The following is a 27,044-nucleotide window of genomic DNA, read 5'->3' on the forward strand; positions in this document are numbered from 1 at the left end:
TTTTTTAAAACTTGCCTACCTATCTTCGTCTGTTTCTTAAATCCTCACTACTTCCCTTCATTATATATCTCCCCTCCTATTGTGTGATACTTCCTCATATTCCTAGATTGTAAGCACTTCGGGGCAGGGTCCTCTCCTCCTCCTTTGTCACTGTCTGTCATTTGCAACCCCTATTTGATGTACAGTGCTGCATAATATGTTGGCGCTATATAAATCCTGTTTAATAATAATAATCCAGACCAGGTGTAAATGTAATGTTTCCCTCATTACCTATAACCTATGTTGTATTTTGTAGAGAACATGTAAATTTTTTGTAAAATCGGAATCCCTACTGAATTCAAGGTCAGGTTTATTTAGACCACATACTGACAACACACCTGATACTCCACATCAAAGCTCCGAGTTTATATTTTGTTTGTTCGTCTTGGCTCCAACATGAAATGTAGGACATGGTTAATGGCAAAGGCTTATTCGTTATAAAACTCTCTGAGACATTCTCGGCCTAAGCTCTTAATCACTAAGGAATTTTGTCATGGGGACAGAAAGCCATAGAACACTCCGGGGGAGGAAACTGAGTGTGTATCTGCGTAAATGTGAAGACAGCTAATGGTGGAGATAATCATACAGGTAATTATGTAATGTGTATTGCCAACTCTACAGCTTTTCCTAGAGGATGTATGGAAGCAGGTGTACCTGTAGGAGATGGCTCACTGCTAAATGGGTCATTACTACATAAGCAGAGTTATTAAAACGTCCTCACAATATTGACTTTGATAATTGTATGCAAGTTTTTACTTTTCATTATTTTTGATCATTTTTGTTTTTCTTGTCTTGGATACATTTCTTGTCTACCAGCAAGATGATTTCTTCTCATTCACTAGTCTGCCTATGATGTGTCCCTTAAATAATATTGGTGATTGGCACCCTTCTGACCAATTGTCAGGTTGGCTACACCAATAGATGGTCTAACTGTCATAGAGAGAGCCACCTACTAAAAAGGTTGCATGCCCCCTAAAATTTATTTGCCAGCGTATCTCCATTCACCAATAAATTACTGTTTATACTCATATATAAACCAATGAAATATAAAATTATTCATATGTAAATACTTTCACATGAAAGAACAGGAGAAGTACATTTATTTGAGTAAAAACCTTTGACACAAAATGCGTCTCTCACAGTTACCATTGAAAACAGTAAATAGCAGCTTGCAAGAAACAATCTTTCCAGTAAAATGTCAACAATATAATGTGAATAAATACATCTATACATCTATATTATATTTAAAGAAGTAATTTTGAGTTGGTTATGAAAGGTCACTTGCTCAAATGATCTTTTGTGTGTTATTGTTGGCCACCAATAGATGGTGCTGTGTCCTTATGTAAAGTGTTTAACAAACTCTAATGATGTTTCAGATGGTAAGTGTTTGTTATACACTTTACATCAGCACATCGCCATCTACTGGTGTGACCACGTATAAACTGACATTCTTTTTCTGATGGCATTTTTAGAGAAAATTAATTTTTTTAATGTAATGTGTGCAAATACTGCTTGTGTTATGCTCTGTTGTAGAGTGTATTATCCATAGATTATATATAAGGATGACTTTAAAGTGAACCTGTCATGAGAAAAAGCTTGCAATGCTAACCTTTTCTCCTTATAATGCTAGATGCCTGTCCTGCTGCTGCTTTGGATGACATCGACTGACCTAAAGCAAATATATTGATAAAGAATTCTCACTTTTTTATGGATTTTTTCGGCTGAATGTCTGCTTGTGACAGCTATGCAGCTATCATTTTTAAAATGAGTCCAGAGATGGCAGCAAACATAATCCCCTTGTGACAAGTGTATAAATATACAGACTTGTATGTATACACATCAATGCAGCTTTGTATTTATTCACACAACCATGCAATCAGTATCTGAATTTGACTTGGCATCACAATCTTGATGCGCCCCATGCAGCAGCTCAGGAAAAGGCAATGAGCTTATCAGTTTTTTTTCCCTTCCACTATTCAGTCACATCCTAGAAGAGGGACAAGACTTGTAAAAAAAAGTTAGGAAAATGAAGACAGCTCCCCTGTAGGACATGGCTAGTCTTTGTATATGTCAGGACTGGATGGACAGCTGACTTTAAATCAGTGACAACAGCAAATCTTCTAAAAAAGCCATTGCTCATTGACTGTACTTGCCTGCAGCTGAAGAAGCCTTCCCACATAATTCTCAGCTGAGCCACTATTTTAATACAAATTCTTCATTTTACCATGCATGAGGAAAGAGAAACCCCATCGAAGCTTGACAAAAATATCCCTCTAATGATATCTATGATGTGATCATGAACAACATCCTTTGGCACCATCCAAACAATCTATTTATACAGAGTTTGGCTTCTAAAAATGAACTGATCTAATTTTCTCTGCAACCGGGTTTCCTGGACACCAAAGCAAATGGCAGATCAATAAAAGTAATTTTCTGAGTGTGCAATTAATCCAGAAGACAGCTATTTGCTACAAAGGCCATCAAGCACCGTCTTCACAAACAGAACATATCCACAAATTATAACACCGGCCCAGCTTTGCCCTAGCACATAGGGTGTAATAACAACTTCTAGATTGAGTGTTTCGCACTGTCCATTTCATTGAATGGCAGTAAAGCATTAGAGGTAGCAGAATCAGGAAAAGTGGATCCGTCTGATGGAAACACTTTTACTGCACAAATGACTGCCCCAACATCCTGAAACAGAGCAAAGGGGTTTCAGCAACAAACTGAGCATCCTAAAAGATAATCTCTGCTGGTACTGGCCATGGACAATTAAAAAATATACTTTCTTAAATCCCTTTGGAGGATTACCAGCAAGCTTGCTTCCAGAGAAGGTGCCCATAATCCACATGGTCCAGATGTTTGTCTTGGAATGGATTAGGATTTGAGATCCTTAAAGGAGTAAACCCTTCACAAGAAAAAGAAGGCATCTGCCATTGTAGACCTCTACGGAAAATGCTGACTGCATGGAGGAATTTAATGATCTGTATATCTGTACAAGGGCAATGACTAGGAGGACAACAGTGGCAAGGGTAGCCCCATAATTCTACTTAACGTTTCCTGTTAAAATCAACCATTAAACTACCAAACCCATTCAGGAAACACTGCAGCTGTGCTAAACATAGCAAAGCCAAATTTGTTATGAGTTTCATATCATTAAATGAAACCAAAACGCATTGAACAGTTGGAGCCTTTAGTCAAATGATTCTGTGCCATATGAACGCCCACTTTAGTTACTAAATAGAATAGTGTCTGGAATTTGGGAACACATTCCTTCATTACAACGGTTCTGAATAAAGGTCATTTAAAACAGTGGTTGCCAACCTTTTTGGACCCACGGACCACTAAATTTACCAGCTCCGGACCGCACATGTGCTGTGAGCCGGGTGTCACTCAAAAGGGAAGAAACGTCCCCCAGAGCGACATCATGATGCCAGAAGACAGAGACACAACCCGCCCACTTCCCTGAGCCTGCCATGTGTACAGGGGACACGATCTGTGGCTCCCGGCAGGGTCCTTCTACCTACCCATCTCGGGGGTGCACCGGCCAAAGCCACGGACCACCAGAATTTTCTTGTGGACCCCTGGTTGGGGGCGGCTAATTAAAAAATAAGAATAGTTGTAATTTAGGGGGTAAAATGCACTCCTATTGTCTGGATCTATACAGCTACATTTGCAGAACTGGTAAGATCTGGGTTTCTGGTGCTTGTCTGGGTACCTCTAAAACTTTACTCCTGAAGTCCTCCAAAGTATGAACTTTTCTCCAGGTTTTTTGAAACTTTTTTTTACCCCAAGGGAACCCTAAAAATAATTTTCAAGTCTCAGGGAACCCCTGCTAAAATTGATTCATTTGGGGTCAGTAGAAGGAATTCCCCTAACATTGCTAACATTGGTGGTTAGTGGGAAAATACCTCGTTTACAATGATCACAGCTCAAAGAACCCTTAGCAACCTCTGGTTGGGTATAGCTGTTTTAAGCAGATAAAACCAGAATAAGATGGGAATGCCATTGCTGAACAGAATTTGTATTTTTTTACTCAAAGTTATTAAAATTATTATTAATAATAAACATGCTTTATATAGCCCTAACATATTACGCAGTGCTGTACATTAAATAGGGGTTGCAAAGGACAGACAGAAACAGAGAGGAGGAGGACCCCGCCCAGAAGAGCTTACAATCTAGGAGATCAAAAGTTGACACACCACCACAGTCTATTTGGATGCAACTTTCTGACCACCATCCAATTTGGTAATCCACATAAAATATTGGACATTACTAGAACAATATTCCAGTGCATAGAGGAGCAACACATTTTTCTCCTGACAATCAGTGTATATATCTATCTACATATATCAAGTGTCAGTAGTGACAGCATTAAGACAAGAAAAAGTTAAGTATCTACATGCAAAAAAACAAAGATTTGCTGCAGTTTTCCTTTACGTGTGTGGGCTTTACCATTAAAATATAGGTAAGGTCTCTGACATGCCTTAAGGAGGAATTAAACTGAAAAACGTCGAAAACAAAAAAAACCCACTTACCTTTATTTCAGCAGGGCAGTTGGTCGATCCGGAGGTGTCTTCCATTAGGTCCGGCGTCGTCCCAGCATCCGCCACCGAGCCGGCGCGCCGGGCGCTGCTATATTCGCCTCTTCTCTTGGGTTCTTCTTCCTACGTCACCCAACCCAGGCGCAAGATTGGGTGACGTAGGTTAAAAAAAACTTACTGATGCGCATGCATGCGATTGCGTGAGATCAACAATTTTTTTCCCTTTTCATGACAAGGCTCCTAAGGAGATGCCCTGGCATGCGCAGAAGGAGCACCCAAGAGCCTCCCGGGATGAGTGACATAGGTATCCCGGGAGGCTTTGCTCTCCCATTCATTCTCGATCGCCTAGGCAATTGAGAATTAGGGGGAGGTGCTGCACCTTTTTTTATTTAAAAGGGTGTTGCACTTAAACAGAATTTTTACTTTACATAAAAGGGCTATCTATCATTTTATGTAAAGTGAAATTTCTAAGTTTAGGTTCGCTTTAAATTCTGAAATCAACCAAAATGCAATGCAGCCAATATTTAGTGAATAGCTTAATACCTGACAGTTCTGGAAATTTATTGGATTCACCTGGTTTCATGGATTTCTGATATAAATCACATAACAAAGATGGTACCCAAAGCAGCTGATACCTAGAATGTAGGGACTGTTGTGAGCAGCTGGTGTAAGAAGTGATAAAATGGGGGAGGGAATCTTAGAATGACTTTGATGTCTCTGCTATGCCACTTGAATGCACAAACAGGGCTGACAGGTTGTCAATGCTACACACTGCTAGTATGATGCTGGTTTAACCCCTGCAGTGTCAAAGATGATAAATTGTGCCGATCTTCATGCAGCAATACACACTCAGTCATCAGTCATTACCAGGTGAAATATTGATTTATAATTTTAGAAAAAATGTATATTAACCATTACATTAAATATACATTTAAAGCATAAACGCACCATGCACATGTTAGTGTACTACAGTTTCATTCAATTTCACTGGCATTCTGCTAGATACTCAACAGCAATCCCATCGTCTCCCATTGGGAACCATTGCTTGCATGCGGCTATGGCAGCGGCAGATCACAGTTCCTTAAAGCAAAGAGCCATTTTGGGCCACGCGGTTGCTGTTTAGCATTTGAGTCAAAGCAATTTGCAAATACGGTTGCCCATGGTGTGGTTGGCAAAGCAGCAGTTAGTTTTGTGTCCTGGAGCCCTTCCTAAGTACATTCTACATACACATGTCAGATAATAGTCTCTGACCAATGGTCGTGCTTGTCTTGGGTAAAAATCTGACGCGTTTACAGCATTCTTCCAACATCGGTAATCAATACACTGGTGAAAGACTAATTGGGAATGACTGCTGTTCACCCCTGGAGAGGGGGAAGGGTGCCATTTGCTCTTCTCCATTGAACAGAATGGCTTTGTGTGTACAGCGCTTGTTAATCAGCACTGAACTGATTGTTTCCAATCTCCTGACCTCCATCAGACTTCTGTATGAGGATTTAGACTGAGTCTTTAAGGATAACATACAGTAGATTGTTGTTGCTTGATTACCCCCCAGCTTTGTCTAAGGTTAGGTACACACGTGCAATAATTGTTAGAAAACTAACGAATAACAACAGATAACGATTATGCACAATTATTTTGAACGATCGTATTGTGCACGATTCTGTACATGCTGTAAGGATACGATCGTTTAAATATAATTTACCAATAGTGTACACAGGGTAGATACAGCAAGCGACACAGAGTTTGAACGATGCAGCAAGTGACATATAAAGGAGAAAGTGTACTTACTGCAGAACCATCAACGATCACTGAACGACTGCACACACAATAGATAGCGCACAATCGTCGCCCAATCAGATCCGCCGGGATGGTCGTTTGTTTCGTTCATCGGCGTCGTTGGGCAGTCGTTGTGCACTTTTTATGTCAACGTTTATCAGACGATCGGTCGTTAGTCATTCGTTTCCAATGATATTTAGGCTTGTCGATTTTCAGAAGCCACACATATGTTACGTTTTCACCCCTGAACCCAAGAACCCAAGAACCTATCCCCATCTGTATTCAGTTCTCCTGCCTACTGTTCTAACCCTTATCAAATAAAATGATAGATTCCTATAGGCCAGATTCTTGATGACATGAACCTGTGCCAATATTTCTTAAGACAAATAGGAATATTTTAATAAACAAGCAAATATTTAACAAACACAAATATTAGGACTACAGTATTGCCATGCAGCTATCTTGTTCTATTACATTTCATAATATATTGCCATATATGTAACACAGGCACAGATAGAAACATTAACTAACATTATACAAATAATAAATTACCTGAATTGCTTTCCTATATATTAAATACACATTAGAAAAAAAAAGTAATTAAGGCTTACTTAAAAAAAAATCTCAGTCACCCATAATAACCAATCAGATTATTTTCCTAATTTTGGAAAAAAATCCGACTGAATGCTGGGAACAAATGCCTGGCATTTCAATGCTTCGGGGTTTGTAAATTATCCCTATTGTGTCCAAGCAGACTTTTAGCAGTATGTGAGCGGCTGCATGAAACAACATGGCTACCAGCAATGTGAACATTCCCACTGAGGCTAAAGCATATTAGTGTCATAAAAATTTTAAATCACCGTCAGGCTGCAGCTCTGGGTCATTGTCAGCTCAGAAATCACCCTGTGTATTGAGCTATGCAACACTCATCGCTACAGCTGGGATATGTTGCTCTGAGTTATTGTTACTACAACAATACTAAACTCTATTCACCAAGGGAGCGCAAGAGATTACACAAACCTATCACTAATAAAAATGATGCACAGGATACCAGAGAAACCATATATCTATGTGTTCTTCCCAGGAATGTCATCTCGTGTTTTGTATAGGGGGATGAACATTGGTGACATTCATTGGTTTAACTTGAAAAATCTCAATATTGTTCCTTAGTTGTTTGGATAAAACTTAGTTTTCCTAATTTGCTTAATATACTATATTTAGTATACAGTAGTTATTTAATTTAGCTTTCATTGTTTTTGTAAATTTGATCATTTATATACTGCTGTTTTAAATGTTTTGTTTAATTTTCCCTGGCTGGGAAATAAATGTTAAATAATACAATCTGTTTTCTGGCACAAGAATGGCTTCATAATAGCTGAAAGTAGTTTACATAGTGCTTCAATTTCACCAATATTTGTCAACTTCATTCAAAGATTTAGCACAACTTTAATAAAATACAGCAATCTTGATGAATTTCGAAAAACATGGAAGTTATACGGTGCTGAGCCTGGACTGGTGTATCCAATACAGTGGTTCCCTATGGAGGTCTTCAGATGCTGTCCGTATTATTAATATTATAGTACAGTATCTATATAGTGCCAACATATTACGCAGCGTTGTACAAAGTTCATAGTCATGTCCCTAGCTGTCCCTCAAAGGAGCTCACAATCTAATGTCCCTACCATAGCCATATGTCATTAACACAGTCTAAGGTCAATTTAGCGGGAAATTAATTAAGCTAACTATGTTTTTGGAATGTGGGAGAAAACCAGGGTACCCTGAGGAAACTCACACAAACACGGGAAGAACCTGCAAACTCCATGCAAATGGAGACCTGGCTAAGATTCCAACCTGGGACCTAGCGCTGCAAAGGCCAGAGTGCTAACCACTGAGCCACATATTGGCCTCATTTGTTTTTTTTACAAAATGTAGTTGTTTGCCCCTTGCTATCCTTGGGCCATCATCACCTTAACACAGGTATTGACATAATCCTCCATGAACTTAAGTAGGGGAACAATCTTCTGTCATCAGTAGCTCATTCATTGCTTAGATCACATTGGGGAGGCTCTAATATAGAGTAAATTTTGTATAGGATAGAAAAACAATAACTGTTAGTAATGACTTTCGGCAGTAACAAAAGAGAACCTGTATCCTATATATTACCTATTTACCTATATATTGCACTTTTAGCTATATACATGGTAGTTGGGGCACCACACATGTTAAAATTTCTCTTTATATTCTCTTTAAGAAGAGTTGCAGATTATAGTGGTGTACCTGGGGATGGGGCATTGGCGGGACTGGGGAGGGTTCTGTAGGACCACCAAATGCAAACTGTCCCTAACCCCTAAATATCAATAGAACTCTAATTTGAAGTGGGCTACATTAGTAACACAACTTTTAGAAATGTCACTAATTTGCAGCTCACTGTTCTCCTTGCTGGGGAGGAGGTTGTACAGGAGCACCTACACTGCAAGCATTTTTCTGCTTTTGCCATATTCCTTCTGTAGATCTGTGACTTCTGCACCACTCTTGCTGTTTCCTAAATATTCCACCTAGATATAAAATCTCCAGTTATTAGGAGAACAGCTCTGACATAAGGAAGAAAAGCCTTAAGATTGAAGATTTCCTCCTCCATATGAGGAGACAGGGAAACAGAAAGAAGAAGTTTTGAATGAAGGGGAAAATGTTAATGCACAGTCCTACCGGCAATGCTGAGGACTTTTATTGTATCTTCACCTGTCTATTTTGCACAGATTTTGCAATTTCTTCTATAAACCTATTGCATTGATAAGATACATGTTTAGTTTAAGTCAATGGTTTAGAGGCAGAGGATAGGTTAAGGTGCAATGAAGGATTTTTATTTAACAATACACTTTAAAAAAATGAAATTATTTGGAAGTGATAACAGGTTTTTGGGTGTAAACCTTGTGTGGTTGTACATTTTCCTAATATACAGTTCTAGATGTTGGACTTTTGTGAATCATTGCTTTAAAACTTCACACCTAAAGTATACTGATAACTTGATTGCATTTTGTGGTCTTTGCCTGAGACTGATTGTGCTGCAGTTGTAAGGAATCAATCACACACCACCATAGTAAAACATGATTGTCTGCGATCAGAAGAGTCAGAATAATGCAGTCAGTGCAGCTGAAGAATTTCAGGAAAAGTGTAATTTCAGTGAACACATTATTAGTAACTATTGTAATGTCTCCCTTGAAGTCATACTGATAACATGCTTATAGAAAGAGAGAGCCCAGTAACAGATATATGAGCTCATCATTAAGATACTTCTCCTTTCATTGTCCAGTCATAAGGTGGGGAGTGTCCAGGATTATTTGGGCTTGAAGAAAGTAGGCTGAATAATTCTGGCCCAAAGACTAGTCATGGAAATAAGTACTGTTGGGAAAATTGCTGCATTGGAAGTGAATGGTACACCAACACTAGTTTTTTATTTTATCTTTCATTCTGCTATTATTTGTAATTGTGTTATTTCTGGAGATCAACTCTGAGACCTTTTTTCAACTCACCAGCCTTTGTTTCCCACCAGTGCCTTTACTGAGTGCCAAAACAAGGTCATATAGCCTTCTAGTTAATGCCAGCACCCCATTTTTCTTTACCCACTGGATATGTAAAGATGTAGGGACCATCAAACTCTGCAGTGAAGAAAAAACAACTTTCAGGATACAGTATGTCATGTGTTCATAAATTAGGGTAAGTGAAAAAGTTTTTAAAATTGGAAATTTTGTAAACTGCCATGAAAATGGTTGGGGGGGGTAAAAAGTGTGTGTCCTGGGGGATGGGGACAGACTTGATGCCCCCAGAGTTCATTGCCTAGATATTTTCAAAAGTGGCTTTAGTCTTTCAGATCCCAAACTGAACAACACATAGTGTATCCGTGGTTATTAGTAATGGCTTTTAAGGGTTTCAAAGTTCTGTAATGTTTTTAATTCTGTTTTTTCTGATGGCATTGATATGTGATACAGAAAGTGATGGCAAAGTCCAACTCCCAACAGAATAAGAATGAAAGGGAACTCATTCAACTGGGTCACCTGGGTCAATGGAAGCTGTCAATCATTGTCCTTATAATGGGGATATAGCCATCCACTTCATATCACATCTTTGCCAAGAAGTGAGAAAATCTTTCCCTGATGGGGACAGAGAAAGCAAACAAAACCCTTTCCTATGCTGCGTATAAACCTTGTCACCTGAAATAACCATTATTGATAACATTGGGTGACTTTTAAGATAGATTGTTGTACAGACACACTGATTGGCTACTGTTCTATGATACTCTACTTTGATATGTTCCATGCGTATTTGTTCTGATGATACCACTTTGGCATACCAAGTTAGTCCATGCAAGAGAACCATCCTGTGCAATAACACAAAATAGAACAGTCTGAACAATGAAGGATGATTTCTGATTGGTTGCCAGAAATTGTAATGTTTCTAGGCCGTATTAGAAGGCTATGAAATGCTCCATGGGGATGATCACAGCACCACTTGCCATAACTAGGATGTGTGTGGGTAATGATCCCTCAATAATGAGGGCAATAACCCAATGGAAATTTGTAGTATTGATCACAGAAAGCTTCTACCATGAAGAAATATCTCTGCAGTTCAAATACAGGGTGTCCCAAAAGTCACTACAGATTTCCTTTTTTCTTTTTCGTTCCAGGTATCATTCGGAGAGACTTGAGGCCATCAGCTTATGACAACTTTTTGTGTATCATTCCCTTAACCATGGCTCGCCAAATGACATTGAAGCAGCGTTGCAAAATTGCCGCTTGGCAAGAACTTTTTCAGTCCCCAAATGCAGGTCAGGGCAAGTTTGGGAAGCTTTCTGGCCATCACACTGCTCCAACAGGTATCAAAATTTATGTTATCTATGGCAAGTTTCATAAAACAGGATCAGTTCTTGAAAAACCACACAGTGGAAGGCCTGCTCTTACCACCACCGATGAAAACACTGAACTCCTAGAGCAGGCGTTCGCACAAGGAAAAGTCTATCCAGAGGGCTGCACTAGATCGGAGAATGATAAAGCTCTACCCTTACCGACTTCAGGTTGCTCAAAAACTTTAAGCGGAAGATTATGATGATCCTGTGGAAATGTGTGAATCACTCTTACACCATTACCAAAACGACCCTCAGCTTATCGAAAACTTATGGTTCAGCGACGAGTCTATCTTTTATCTCTCTGGTCGGGTTAACAGACACAACGGTCGAATTTGGGGAAAATCAAATCCAGCAGAAATTCTTGAGCATGAACCAGGCTCTCCGAAGCTGGTGCCACTAAACCTCGTAACCTGCTTGAGGAAAGAATCCGAACGGCCTGCAGCGAGGTCGGGGAGGAGATGCTTCAAGACATCAGAGATGCTTGTCATCAAAGGGGGCTTAAAATTGTCAAAATTGAAGGTGCCCATGTGGAGGTATCCAACTAGTCTTGAAGGAGTTTGAACGTGATGGCAACCATAGCAAGTAAAACTGCAACAACTCCTTTGTTGATGCTAAAATATGAATAAACTCAGTTTCTTGTGCAATTTTTAGGAATTTATTAAAGTGTATAGTGAATTTTGGGACACCGTGTATAAAAGTGTTACAGCATTGCTTTGAAAACTGGTGTTCTGGGAAAAAGAATAAATGTATCATTAGGGTTAGGTTCACAATGACCCCAATGCAATGTCCGATAAACACATACATGTGTACAGAGGCACAGTGCATTCTTTCTTACTCAGCATTTCTCATGAAAAAAGTTATTATTTTCCAGGAACAATCTTCAGCAGCAATGAAAATGAATAACATCAATCATAGACATCCCCCAGCAGGCTGGAAAGTATGTGCACCTATCATGTACATATATGACAAGACAAATGGAGGATCATTTAAGAGCATATTAGTATGCAGGAAACAGCGAGAACAGGCAATACTAGGATTCTGTATTTTACAAAATGATATACCCTGATATGACAAGGCACCATTGACAATTGTTGTAGCTGTAGATGATCAATGAATTCCTGCATCTGTATGTTACCCATTTTGTATCATGGGGGGATTGTTGTCTTGAGTCATCTTGTTCTGTACCTCCTCCCTGTATAAGGTTTTGTTATATGACTTTGTACTGTTTTACTTTTTTAAACCCACTTATCTTTTCCTAAAAAAACATTAAAATATAAAATGAGATGATCAGTTTTGCATTTTGTGTGTTTTTGTTGTCAATATTTGCTACGAATACATTTGCCAATTTTACAACAAGGAAATGTAGATGTGTGTTTGTTTTTTATAGTTTATTGTACAGTTTTTATTGTAATGTTCATAAAATAATTTTACTACAATTTGCATAAAAATCTTGTTAAATCATTGCTATGAAATGATGGAGGTGGTCGTGTGATGCAGATGAATACATGAATCCTAATGAAATGACATTACCTGATTAGTCTTGTGTAATGATTGAGCACTATGACCTTACAGTGCTGGGGGTCACCCTACTACATAATTAGAAACATAGCAGAGTGACTTCAGAAAAACCATGCCATGGAAAACCATAAAGCCTTTTTTTTATGTTTTTGCTTTTTTTCCTTTTTTACCCTCTTTATGTTTTTCCCAAGCATGTTTCAATCAACTATGACTGCTGTAAATCTGTTATAGGCAACAGCTACATTTTCAATATAAAAAAAACATTCTAAGGTTAGTTTTGAACTTTCCTCCTGCTAGTTGGAGGTCATGTCCCTGTGTTTTGGATCTTAGCTTTAAATTGAAATTACTGCCCTCCTGAACCCTCTATTCCCTGCATTTATTGTTTTTATTCAAGCTTCCTTCTTTCCTCAATAATATTTCTAATCCAAAATCCAAACATATACGCTAATAGGGTATAACCCAAATTGATCATAGAATATGTGTCACTACGACCCCATTTACCCCTTTGCATTTTAGGCATGGTTACTGCATCCAAAATTGTATTTAAAGTGGAACTAAACTCACCTCTTCTTGCTCAATCGCCGGTGCCAACATCTTCATCCGGTCCTCTTCCAGGTTTCAACCATTTAGATTGGCCGAGCAGAAATGATGTAAAGCAAGGTAGTTCATTCATTCTGGCTCAGGTAAAACAAAGCCTGTCCCCTCTGCAAATAACCTGCCTACTTGCTATCATTTGCTCTTTTTCCTTTCATTTTACTTTAAATTGCCGGAAGAACCTGTACCTTTGTTACCAGTGCTTTGGTTTTTACTAATATTTTTCTTTAGGCCATGTTTAAAAAAAAAGCTTGCTACGGTTTAATTTTAATTCTTAAGACAGGATATAGGAATTGAACAATGGCACATGTTACTGTCATATATATATATATATATATATATATATATATTGCAGGTCTTTTAGGTATAAAGCACCAAGATATTACACATTGTTCATAATACATAGTGGCTGCAGATGACAATCCTGCCTACATACAAGTATACACTATGACATGGGAGGAGAAGATGACCCTGCCCAATAGAGCTTACAATCTTTCGGAGGTGGGGGAGTGTAGTATACAATAGGTAGGGGGCAAAGAATGGAGGCTGATTAGTGACGGTTGAAAAATTTCAATGCATGCATCTAAAAGGCCACTGGAACCATTCCCCTTTAATTCATATATACTAAAACGCATGTATAAATATAAGCAAAACAAAAAGGACAAGCAATGAATGTAAAACGCACGTGTGCATTTTTAAGCGTAAAAGGGAAATGACGCCAGGCGTTTAAGCTCCTGGGACCAGGGGAATGAGGCGAATGGTGTTGTTTTCTCGACTTGGGTTTGTAAAACAATAAAACACATAAATCAAAAGACCACAGCTGTCTTAATAGGGTTAAAGTGACAGACAGAATGGCACAACCTGGGGACAGAGCTGGGGAGGTAGGAGATGCTGGATGGTTTTGCACCAGATACCAGGGAGGGACAGGAGGGGAGGAGTTGGTGGTGGCCTCCAGGGGGTTTCTTTGTGTTGGATTCAGCAGCAGCAGCAATAGCAGGCTCCAAGCTGCAGACCCATGGGTCCATGCAAATTCAGCTATCATTAAGTGTCAAGCCTTGCACCTCCTGTCTCCTGCTCAGCATCCCCTGTGCTGCATCTTTTCCACACATCCCACACAAAGACATTCAATAATCCATCCATAGCAAGAACCCCTAACACCCCCATAGCTATCCTCCACCCTCCTGGAAAAGAAGAAGAAGGTGACTGTGGATCAGGTATTTGGAGCATCCTTTTTGGTAAGCAAAGCATCTGTTTATTATTGTGATGTGAGAAAGCAAGGCTTAGCAATTAATCAATAGAATATACGTCCGCTTCAGTAAGATATATCACTTCCAATTTGTCCTGCTGATAAAAAGGCTTTGAATTATTAAAATGTGCATCATGAGGATTTGAACCTAGCTTAGCTATGTCTATAAAAGAAAATATATTCCCCTTTTGCATTTAGAAACTTAAGGATAATTGGCTCTTCTTGTTGGGCTTGGGTACCTGGATCTGGAAAAAGAGGCATGTCTGCTTCCCCCTTCTATATCACTGCTACTGATAGAGAATTGGGTTTACAATATGACTTGCTGGAAATGTATTGTGCTCTGAAAGAAGATCAGAACCATGCAGGCAGGGATGCTAAGTATTATTTTGTATGAAAGGGGTACCTTGATTTCCCCATCCACACTAAAGAAATTGGAAGAAGAGCTGCCCATTTGCTGGGTCAATACAACAAACATGGGCTAGGTATGAGTTTGGGAAGGGTATTTTGGAGGCTGATTTGTAAGACTTGGAGGAGATAGGATGCAGGGATGCCAGATTTCATGTTACACTGGAATATGTGTGATCAGAACCCCCTCCCTTCTGATGTGAGTGTTACTCCTTTTGTTCAGCATCTGGAGGCTTCCTCATTACTCTAATTCATTGTACACAAAGCAAAGCAAGCGCTGCATCCAACAGCTTTGGATGATCCTGTGGTTTTCTTTGCAGGGACAACTCAGCATTAGTCCGACGAGATGGTGAAACTGGGCAATAATTTCAGCGAGAAGGGGGCCAAACCCCCTATGTGCGAAGATGGATTTGATACCATCCCCCTGATGACCCCTCTGGATGTGAATCAGCTGCAATTCCCACCTCCAGACAAGGTATGTACCTAAGGTGGGTGGGGAGACAAAAGAAGATAGGGAGGTTGGCATTGCCAGGTAAAGTCTCTGTAAATGTATTCATGTAATCATTTATTGCCTATAGGCTACAACATGCGTATCAATTCATTTTAATGCTATGAAATATATAACATTGAATTATATTATCTGTAGACTGCCATTTTACATATCAGAATAAACTTTCAGGGATCAGATACTTGCATGCATTGGGTTTAGCCATTTTTAGTTGGCTCGGATTAAATCAGTATATTGGAAAATTTTTAACAAAGGGTTAACACGTATGCTTACTAATATACTAATACATTCCTAAAATCTGCATTTGCATTGATTGTCATGATTGTTGATGAGAAGGCTCATAATTTTTTCTGTTTTATGACGGAGAGATCAGCCTTCTACCAACGACGTATGTTGCTGCATCACAGAAGGTGTTTACCAACACAATATTGTTATATGGCCTATGCATATAGAATATGCAATAAATATTTAGTAAAATATAATATCTATATATATATCCAAAACTGAAGATACCTGCTGACTATATAGATAGCCGGGGAGGTGAACAATAGGAGATGTAATTCACAACAATGGCACAGCACAAAAAACACACAATCCCCAACACTCACACCTGCGTCTAAATACGTCTTAATCTTTTTAATTAAAAAGAGGTGTCAGTTGTATGTATTTGCATTAAAAGCTAAAGCGACCCTGGACTCGTTGCTTTTATTTACCTATGCACCCTGTTGCACCCAACTACAGCCAAGAGACCATTCCTACTACCTCCAGGTTTGTGGGGACATATGGCTCTCTCCCCTTAATCCTAAATTCCTAAATGGCCAATTAGGCTTAAATGCTGTCATGTGATGGAGGGAGCCCTGTGTAAGCTCTGACATGACACAAGGCTGGAGAAGATACACTTTCATCCGTGAAGCTGGGTGATACAGCAAACCTGGAATGGATCTGGTCCAGAATTCAAAACATTTTCTAGCAAATAGCAAATTACTTTTAAGAAATCCATTCCAGGTTTGCCAGATGACCCAGATTCTCTGATAAAAGTGTATCCTCTCCAGCCTTGGAGAGCTTTATTAAATCAGACCTATGGAACTAACACCGGGTTTGTTTCACTTGGCGGTGGAGGACAAAAGTAGCCACATGGGCCCTTGGGAAAGGTGAGTATCAGTAGCTGAGGCGTTGAGCTATTAAGCAGACCCACGATTTTGCCCTGAGGTAATGAAATACAGATTCAGATGGGGGGTGATCTATTGCTATACTAACGTTCATTGACCCACAATGTATTGCGTTAATGTGATTATTTTCAAAGGAATGTCACCCTCCCCCATTACAATGCCCAGGCAGCATTTGTATTCACCTCACCATAACACAATGCACATATTCGTATTGTGGCAGAAATTTTCATTTTACCACGCTGTACCCCAAGCACATGGAGAGCGTGGTAGCCCTCCAACCTTCCAGTTTATGTGGCTATGAAGCTTTTTCTTTTGGTGACCCATTCACATAAATGTGTGTGATATTATAAAGCATGGTAACGTAGCATCTCTATTACATTCTAACATTGTACATTCACCTTGCTTTTCGTTTTTTTGCTATGGTCCATTCACTTGACATGGCCTCAGTGTCCAGGAATGCAAGTGTTCCTGCAGCGAGTATGCATGCATGGGCCTTTAAAGATTAAATCTAATTTGGTTTCCATAGGAAACAGGCATTTATCATTTCAGATCCTAGCCCTCTAATGCAGCCATGACAACCACTAACAACTGATTCAGAAGGTTTGGGTGTGTAGATCAATAAAGAGCTGGTTGGTTGCTCTCAGCACCTTTGTGCTATTTCTGTTTGCATTGTGTTATGCTTTAATTAATGGCAAGTTTGATAAGTTTGTTTATTAGAATTACTGCATGTAAAGGGTCACCCTACCCCAAAGTAACATTTCAGGTTTTGATAAATACTAGGCAGGTAAACCCAAATGTTTTTCTGCAATTCCCAGGGACCGTATTAGTAAGATATAGCTCTTGAGTTCCTGGTTCTAAGAAATCAGTTTGGTATAACTGGACTAAAGAAATCTGATTTCTGATTGCTTGGTTTTGGTTACCTTGCTGTTGGTACTTTAATAAAATCTGAATGGCTATTTACATAAACCTGAAGCTGTTGCACATATACATTACTTCTTCTATCTTGTGTATGAGCTACTGTCATATATATATATCTTCTGCAGCCATAATAACATTAATATATAATTGGGGTATTGCAGTTAGAATGCAGTCCTGGCAGGGCTTGCTCACTTATTTATAACCTTGGTGATGTCACCCAGTGCACTCATCACAGCTTGTGCATTTCAATGTGCAGCTCAACCGCTGCTGGAAGTCAGTGGAAAAGGCTGCTCAGATTAGGTTCAGTTCTTTAGAGACTGAAACCAAGTTACTACAGGAGAAATGTTTATCCTATTGCTTCTGACTGGGCCGGGATGACTGATACGCTTAACGTTACATATGTATCAGTAAATAAATATATATTTATAAATATATTGTCACTAAACACTGTATAAGGTACACCTTGCTACCCCATGTTTACTTGAGTCCTGCCATTATTCATGCCATAGATTTAACAAGGTGCTGAAAACATTCTATAGGAATTTTGCTCCATATTGACATGTTAGCATTATCCAGTTGAGTTTTGTGACATGACGCATTATCCAGCTAGAAGTAGCCATCAGAAGATAACACACTGCACTCATAAAGGGATGGACATGGTCAGCAACAATACAAAAGTAGGCTGTGGCATTTAAGCAATGCTTAGTTGGTACCAAGTGGCCGAATGTGTGGGTAGAAAATACCCCCACACCATTACACCATCAGCACCCTGAACTATTGCAACAAGGCAGGCTGGATCCATGCTTTCATGCTGTTGATACCAAATTCTGATCCTTCCATCAAGACAAAGCAAACCAGGCCATTTTCTTTTGTCCACATTTGATAGGATCTGTAGCCCCATGTGGCTTTTCGTAGCTGAAAACAGTATGGTTTCCTGCTGCTGTAGCCCATCTGCTTTAAGGTTTGAAGTGTTGTACATTCAGAGATGCTCTCCTGCCAACCTTGGTTATCACAAGTGGTTATTAGAGATGAGCGAGAATGCCTCCTCGAGAATTTCCTCGAACTTCCAATGGTTCTGCGAAATTTCGGCGAACGGATTTTGCGAAACCATCGGAAGAGGAAATTAAAACTGGGGGATTACCAGAGATGCATTCAGCCCTGGGAATCCTCCTGTTTGCGATCCCTGGGGCAATAGAGGTTAATTTACCTCTAGTGCCTCTAGCTTACATTTTCAGTAAGCAAGAAAGGCCCAATTCGCCGCGAGATCTAGCGTAATATTCTCGCTCGCTCATCCCTAGTAGTTATTTATGTTATTGTTGCCTTTCTATCAGCTTGAACCAGTCTGACAATTCTTCTCTGACCACTGACAGCAACATCGCATTTTCACCAAGAGAACTGCTGCTCACTGCACATTTCCCTTCCAGTTAGGTGCATCACCCAGGTTCTCTTATGATAGTTTATTTTCTTCAGCCTTGAAGAGCTTTAATAAATCAGACCCATTGAATTTCTGCCATAGGATAGATATTTGTAATAACAAGTAACAAGCAGTTGAATAGGTGTACATATAGAAGTGCCTATAAATATATATATTCATTAGGGTAAATATTGTACTTTACCATACACTTTTTTTTGCAGAAGGAAATGCAAAGTATCTCAATAGAACCACGTACTACTGCTTTAGCATTATTGCTAATCTCAGCACAATGCAGATGGTGTTCATATGGCGTCTTTATTGACTTTTTAGACCAATCCTAAAAATACAATACAATACAATATGACACCAGAGGGTTCCAGATAACAATTATTTTACTTTGCAGGGAAATGTTACATGGCAACTTTGAAATATAACTCATCTCCAGCAGATTGTAGATCCTCATTTTGTTCCAGGACCCTTCCATACATGATTATGTATAGCTTTCCTCAATGATCAATAAATTGGATATTCATGTTCATGATAGCTTAGATGACAAGATGTGCAAATGGAAGAAAAAAGGTGTGCAGTATATTCAACAAAAAGAAAAAGAGCATTTTGCAGTATATAGGCACCTGAAATGGGGTATTGAGCTCTTCTGAACACTATTTATTGGTTTATCATCTATTGGCAGATGTCTGATTATTTTTCCAATACATTAATTGATGCTTGTGTTTGGGAAGCATTGCCCAAAGCTGAATGTTAGAGCATTCCCTAACATACTGACCTACTGAGATTTAAGAATTTCATACATACTGAGTACAAATACAGTTACAATGCAAATAATAGCAACACAATTTTGTCTCACACTTAACAACAATATCAGTACAAGGGTACAAGCAATATCAGTATGGATATCACATGGTAGTGGCCTACAAAAAGAAAAACAGAATAATCATAAAAAGGATAAAATAAATTCCAGGTTGTTCACAGTAGCTGAGGGGACATTTCATGTGACTTGTACAATAGATACTTTACAGAGTGTCATTTGTAAAGCATGTTGATAAGGTATTGCTGTCAAGTGAAAGGTTAGGACATCTCAGATAACACAGAGGAATGTCTGCTAACCTTTTACATCATAGCACTGTTTTATCAGGCTTTAAGAGAACCTGTCATGATAAAATCATAGGATATGCCACTTCAGACTTGTAGAATTTACAAGGTATTCTACTGTCATCCTTTTACTTCGACTTTAGTACTGAGTGAGCCACTGACACCAGTCATATATTAAGGTCAGCTGCTTTTGTCTGATGAATAAATTTAAATTATAGCTATAAACAAGGAATTTATAAGAACATATATTGCAGATATTTTTTTATTTTTGAAAAAGTAAAATATATTTTTTTATTTAGATAGTGTGTCATGGTATCAGCCTCCTGTAATCCTCTGAATGGCATCACCTAGGAAAGGGATTGTAAGCTTTTCCTGGCAGTGTCCTCTCCTCCTGTGTCACTGTCTGTATTTGTCTGTCATTTGCAACCCCTATTTATGTACAGGGCTGCGTAATATGTTGGTGCTATATAAATCCTGTTCATTATTATTAATAATAATAATAATAATAATAATATTAATAATATTAATAAGAAGAAGAATAAGGAGAGGGATGGCATCAGGAGCCAATCAGATTTGGCTGCAGTCTACATGTGCTTACCGTGAATGTGCTGGCCTGAGAGCAGGGCAGAGGAGTGACAAATCTTTACCATGGCTGCAACTACTGTACTCAGTAAGCAGTAGAATCTGACTGTCTGGAAGGGGTTTATTATTCACTGAACCGGCTACTCAGAATTACAATTGATCTGTGGAGTCAAACATTTTGTTATTTCGTTTGAATGGCTTTGATCGGGTTCCATTATCAACAACTATTCCTTTTTGCCTGTGCAATTTTTCTTATGAATTTGTCATATTTGTCATATGAAATTCAGATGAGAACAATGAAAACCTGCTTTTACCACCATGTGCTGGGAATGTGGGAATGGTGTAATGACACATATCTATGAACATTTGTGGTGTGGCTATGGAATAAAGGAAGAATCACGGGTCAATATTTTCTACCACTTTGCAATTGCTTCAAAATGCATGGTTCAGCAGCAGACTGACCTGAGACAAAAAAACGGGCTCCCAGAAAAACACAAAAGCAATGACCAGTACTGGTACTTCTTGGAATAACCTCCTATCTGAAAATAAGTATTTTCTGTCCAGTGCTCTGACATTTTGGAGACTATTTGGCTTATTGCTAGTGCTAGAATATGGGAGGGTGGCCATGATAATAGTGGAAGGGCATTGGTGGGAGCCTTGATGGTTGTGGGCAGAACAGTTCTATACCAAGCATTTTTGTGTATTACAATGATAATATTACAGCCACTATAGCAATAAAATGCCTCTCTTAGTGGCCATGGCCTAAGTGGACTTGTGAGAAATCTGGCCCTGACTCAGGTGACTTTGAAACAGTATACAATACCTCTTATAGGATATATACATATACTGGCATTTTCAGTCAGTATAACTATGGCTCAGCTCTGCAGCTATTAAATTTATTTTTTACCTATTAATTAATTTACTTAATTGTGTTAAATTTTTTGCTCACCTCCCCTGTACGGTTTTTCTTAGGGGTCCTTGGACGGGTTTGCACTTATTTAGATAATGAGATATTGCATTTTATTTCATTACCCCCTTATCTTAATATGTTTCTATGTACATACCTATGTACATGTGTACAAACTTTTGGAGATAGGGAAGAGACACTTTTTTAGCTCAAAGTACATTGGCAAATGATGCAACTCTACTATGCCTCAGTCCCTAAAAATGAATACAAACAGATTGGTGCTTTATTTCACATACTTTTTCCTTTAAATAAGATACAAAATAAGAAATGAAATAATTTAGAGGCTAGATGAATTTTTAATGCAAATAAACAATTTTAAAATAGTTAAATAATTAATGTTCTATAAAGATAAAAATATAACCACCCAAAAAAGGTAAAATTGAGGAGGAAAGAGGGACATGGATCTGAAATATGGACGGTCCCTCTAAATCAGTCACCCTGGTAGATGCTCAAGCACCATCACGGACAGACAAACAATTGAACACATTGGGCCTTATTTATAAAAGCTCTTCAAGGCTGGAGAGAATACACTTTCATCAGTGATGCTGGGTGATCCAGCAAACCTGGAATAGATTTCTTCAAAGTCATTTGCAAATGTTTTGAATCCTGGACCAGATCCATTCCAGGTTTGCTGGATCATCCAGCTTCACTGATAAAAGTGTATTCTCTCCAGCCATGGAGAGCTTTCATAAATCAGGCCCATTGTCAGGGGCATTAAGGTCCTCTTTAATAACGGAATTATGATCAATAGAAAATGTGCACAACATAAGGTAAAGCATTCAGTTTCTCACAGGAAATACATTTTCTTTGGCAAGGTCAAGTTCCGACAAACTGGAAAATTTCATAGATATCGATCAGACCTGTCTGATATTTGGTAATCCGCTTATCAGATTTTGGCATTTTAATTTTGCTTTCTGTCCATTTTACAAAGTTATCTACTTATGATGGTTTCTAATAAAATGTAGACCAGGTGAGTTGTGTAAGATTAGACTCTTTTTTTGTAAGATTACTCTTTTTGTACTTTTTTTATTTACTATATGCTTGCTGTAGTAAATAAAAAAATAAAAACACTTTTTGTCTGCCCAATATCTACAGTCCAATCAGTATCCAAACAACATTAAAAAGAAGACTGTTCACCCTTAAAGTAGAACAGGAAAAAAAAAACAAATGTTCCTGCTTTAACAGTAAGATAGATTTATATTTCTTTTGGTGCTTAGGCAAAGTTTATCTACTCCTGAAAATAAAGGCAGCGAGATATGGTTTGTATCTGCTCTGTCTGCTTTGGACTACACCATGACTTGGAGACGCTGCATTGTGGGTATGGGTAAATGATTGTCTTCTGAAAGCCGAGTCATGCCCTGACCAAACTGCTCCAGCTGACTTTGTTCAGTCTTATGTTGTGGTGCCTTTGTCCATCTGCTAACATATTGCTTTATGCTTATGGGGTGTGTTCCCTCTTAAGCTACGTACACACATCCAACGGTTCTTGCCCGATAATTAGCTCAGGGCCGATATCCAGCGAGAATCTGGCGTGTGTACAGCGCTAGGCGTCCATGGTCCGAACAGCCGTCCTGGTGGATTCACGGACAATGGGAGACTAATGATCCTAATGCAAGGGAAGGGAGAGAGGGTGCAGCGAGGTGCAACTCTGTCTGACTCCCCCTCCCTTCTGCATAGAGCAGAATCGTGCTGTAAGTACAGAGCTCGTTCATGCATCGTGCAATAATAGTCGTTGGAAAGGTTCGTGAAAGATCCCTTCCAACGACTATTATTGCACGTGTGTATGCAGCTTTAGAGAAAGAGGGAAAATTAGTCCCAGAAGTACACCTTGGACTACCTAGGGGGTGATATTAGAACAAGAAGAGCTCCTCCTATTGTGCCACTCATGTAAAAAAAAGTAAGGAATAACATATGATCTCTACTTTATGGCTGAGAACAGAATAAAAATAGTTTTAAAGAGTTAAGGTTGCGTGAAATGTGATTTACGTGGATGACCCTTTTTGATGATTGTTATGTAAATATATTATTACTTCAAGTGGTCCGTTCTTAGTAGTTTGATTAGTTTTCCTAATATAAGTATGGATAATGATTGGGGTTGAGCTAAATCATGTAGGTCCGATATTCCTTGGAGCTAGCTAAAAAATAACAGCTTTGTTTGGACATTTTTTCACACATATTGCCCTGCATGACCTTTGAAGTATGTGAGTGTGGTTACATTAGATTCAGGAATCCTTGGAGATCATAGGAGACCTGTTACAACAGCCATATATTAATGCCCTTTAATGATGGGAGTTTGGGCTGTAAACATTGACAGGTTGTCATGCATTTACATTGCTGGATGCTGTTTTTGACACTGGATTTGTTTCTGGAGGCATAAATCAACCTCATTAAAAAAAAAAAACTGTCTTTCACACTACTTGAGCACAAGCAGAATTTCTCAAATCTTACTCCATACTTGACCCACTTCAGTCTGACTTCCATCATGCACATGGCTCTTACAATGGTCCCCAATATTCTCCTAAAAGCAACTTCACAAGGCAACTTTTCTCTCCCCTCTCTCCTAGCTCTTTCTTCTGTCAGTCACCCTGTCCTACTCCAGGGCCTGTGCTCTTTTGGTATTGTTAATATCTGTAAGTATTATTTGCTAGGGCTCAGTTGGGACCTTTATTTATATCTGTTTACACCTCCTCTGTTGGCAATCTCATATCACATTCAACTGAATTGTTTTTATAATGCTGAAGATGATTCACAGTTTTTCAAGCTGCTTCATCAGGGAATTATCCTCCTTTGTCCTATAACACCACTTGTATATTAATGGAACACCAATCTACCTGCCCACTGCTGACTTTGGGTCTGATTTATTAAAGCCCTCCAAGGGTGGAAAGAATACATTTTTTCGAATGAAGCTAGGTGATTCAGAAAACCTGGAAAGGATCTGGTCTAGGATTCAAAACATTGCTAGCAAGTAGTAAGTAGTTTTGAAGAAATCTTTTCCTTTTAAAATCAGGGTTTTTGACTGAACTAAACATCATGATATTTTTATCCAGGACAAAATGAGGCCTGAAAAAAAAGCTGTTGTATAGTTTAGTGTTTAGTTTAGTTTTATCATACTTAAGTTTAAGGTATCCTAAACCATTCACTGTGGGATGGTTGACACATTCCTAAAATTTAGCTCGGATTTACCTGAACATCTTTCCCTCCCCAAACATCTCTCTAATTGTAAAACATACAGTGATTTACACATCACTAGGGCTCCATGTCTGATTGTCCCTTCAATTGGCACTGCACTTTCTTCTATTCCCCATATGCAGAACATCTCTGCCATTTTCACCTACACAATGAGCCTGATTTATTAATGCTCTCCTAGGCTGGAGATGATACATTTTCATCAGTGAAGCTGGGTGATCCAGCAAACCTGAAATGGATTTCCTCAAATAAGTTTGCTATTTGCTAGCAAATGTTTTGAATCTTGGACCAGATCCATTCCACATTTGCTGGATTACCCAGCTTCACTGACGAAAGTGTATCCTCTTCAGCCATGGAGAGGTTTAATTATTAAGGCTCAAAATCTCCAAAATATGTTCCATTCTATCACCAGAGACCACCAAACTCTTGCTATTTGCTCTTATCATCTAGTGAAACATGCTTTTATTTGGTATTCTACTAACTAAACCATGGCCTCTACAATCTTTAATGAATACCAGAGCTAGACGTATCTATCTTACTGCTGCTTCTCTTCTCTAATCTTTACACTGACTTCCATTGTACCTCTAAATCTAACTGCTTTTAAACCACTTCACTGCTCCAACACATTTCTATTTTGAGACATAAATACCCACCTAACTACCCTCTCTGCTTCTCCAATGACATACTATTACATTTCTAAGGTTCTTAATGGTCATTAAATTAACTATGGCTTTTAGGATTTTATAATAGAATAAAAATTAAGTATTGGGGAAGCATAGCTATAGTAGGGAGTATTGGTGATGGTATTGGTGATTTAGGTTTGTTTGTATTAGCTGAAGTTGTGCTTTAATTCTATTTCCTACTATCCTGTGTGCAGGCAGGATTGGCTCTTATCTTTATTCCAGTTCCAGCAATATTATGGCTGGCCTTGACCTAGCTGGTTCCTTTTTTTTCTGCCAATGAATATCTTGGCCAAAACTATTTTTATGGGTATTCATACTCATGATGGTTTCCAGTGGTTGTTTGGAATACAGCCCTCTACACCGGAAAGAAAAGCATGTGCAGAAATAGGAGCCAGATAGGTAGTATGGTTGGTGGTATGGTCATTGTAATTGGGTTAAAGGTAAATATAAGCACATAATTCCTGCACTAAAGGGGATACGAGCTTTAGTTGTTCTTAGTGAAGTTGCCCTTCAAGGACAAACCAACAATGTCATGGTAAATGGCTGGTAGTTCCCCTGTACGCTTCACTATAATGAATTGATTCTTTCCCCGTTGCATTGCAGCACTAGCAGCAGAATATTGAGAAGTTTTGCTTTTCAAGGTATTATGTATTCCTATCAGTCTCCTACTGAGCTAAAAATCAATTACATGATAATTCAGCCTCACCATATGATATTCTTCTCTCTCGCTCTCTTTTTTTTTTTTAACAAATTAAAATGTGATAGATAGCAGCTGATTCCTGGGCAGCAGAGAGAGCTAGGCAGAAGTGCTCCTTTACTGATAATTCTACGTGATGGGCATCTTTGACAGCATAAAATGCTGGTAGAATTTAAAGATTGGGTATGAAGGAGGATTCAGAGTTTACCATAAATTGAGCACAATGAAGAAATGTCAGGGAGACGGATAGTCATCACTTTAATATGATTGCTTGGTAATAAAAGGGAACTTCTGCACAGAGACCACTTTGGCTATTGATGGCATTTAAACAAGTGCAGAACCCATTTCCATTTGTCCAAGTTGATTTCATAGCGCCAGTGCATTTAAAATGTCTTGGTTTAACAAATAGTGTTTTTGTGGTCACCAGTGAAGATTTGAATCATAAACTAATGTAAGTGCCTACACGACAGTACTAATGTTTTTGTTTTTTTTTATTTTTAACTATAGTTAGTTTTTATCATTTGAACATGATTACTGGCTGAATTTAAATTTAGGCCGTAAAGAAACTTTTTATATTGTGAGTCTGCTCTGCATCCAACCAATACCCATCCCCTGCATTTAAAAAATATGTTTATTGTAGCTATCATTGGTCCAGTTAAGTGCAACCATTTCTTCTTTTTTTTCTTGCCCTTTATGGCAGTAAATTAATCCTCTATTATTATGAGAATAGCACTATCTAATAACATGGATGGCAGTCTCTGCATTTACCTGTGAACCTAGGTCAGCTT

At 38.7% G+C, this 27,044-nt stretch overlaps 1 protein-coding gene across 1 annotated transcript in view; it reads left to right on the forward strand.

Annotated features, from left to right (window-relative positions):
- Positions 1-14,334: 14,334 nt before the first annotated feature.
- NSG1 (neuronal vesicle trafficking associated 1) overlaps positions 14,335-27,044 on the forward strand; it is a 47,504-nt gene continuing 34,794 nt past the window's right edge. Inside the window, exons 1-2 of the mRNA XM_072406452.1 lie at positions 14,335-14,606; positions 15,343-15,497. Of these exons, the coding sequence (XP_072262553.1) occupies positions 15,369-15,497 (129 nt within the window). The 5' untranslated portion in view covers positions 14,335-14,606; positions 15,343-15,368. The remainder of the gene's footprint in view (positions 14,607-15,342; positions 15,498-27,044) is intronic.

Source organism: Pyxicephalus adspersus, chromosome 3 (genome assembly GCF_032062135.1).
Source record: "Pyxicephalus adspersus chromosome 3, UCB_Pads_2.0, whole genome shotgun sequence".
Classification (NCBI taxonomy): Eukaryota; Metazoa; Chordata; class Amphibia; order Anura; family Pyxicephalidae; genus Pyxicephalus; species Pyxicephalus adspersus.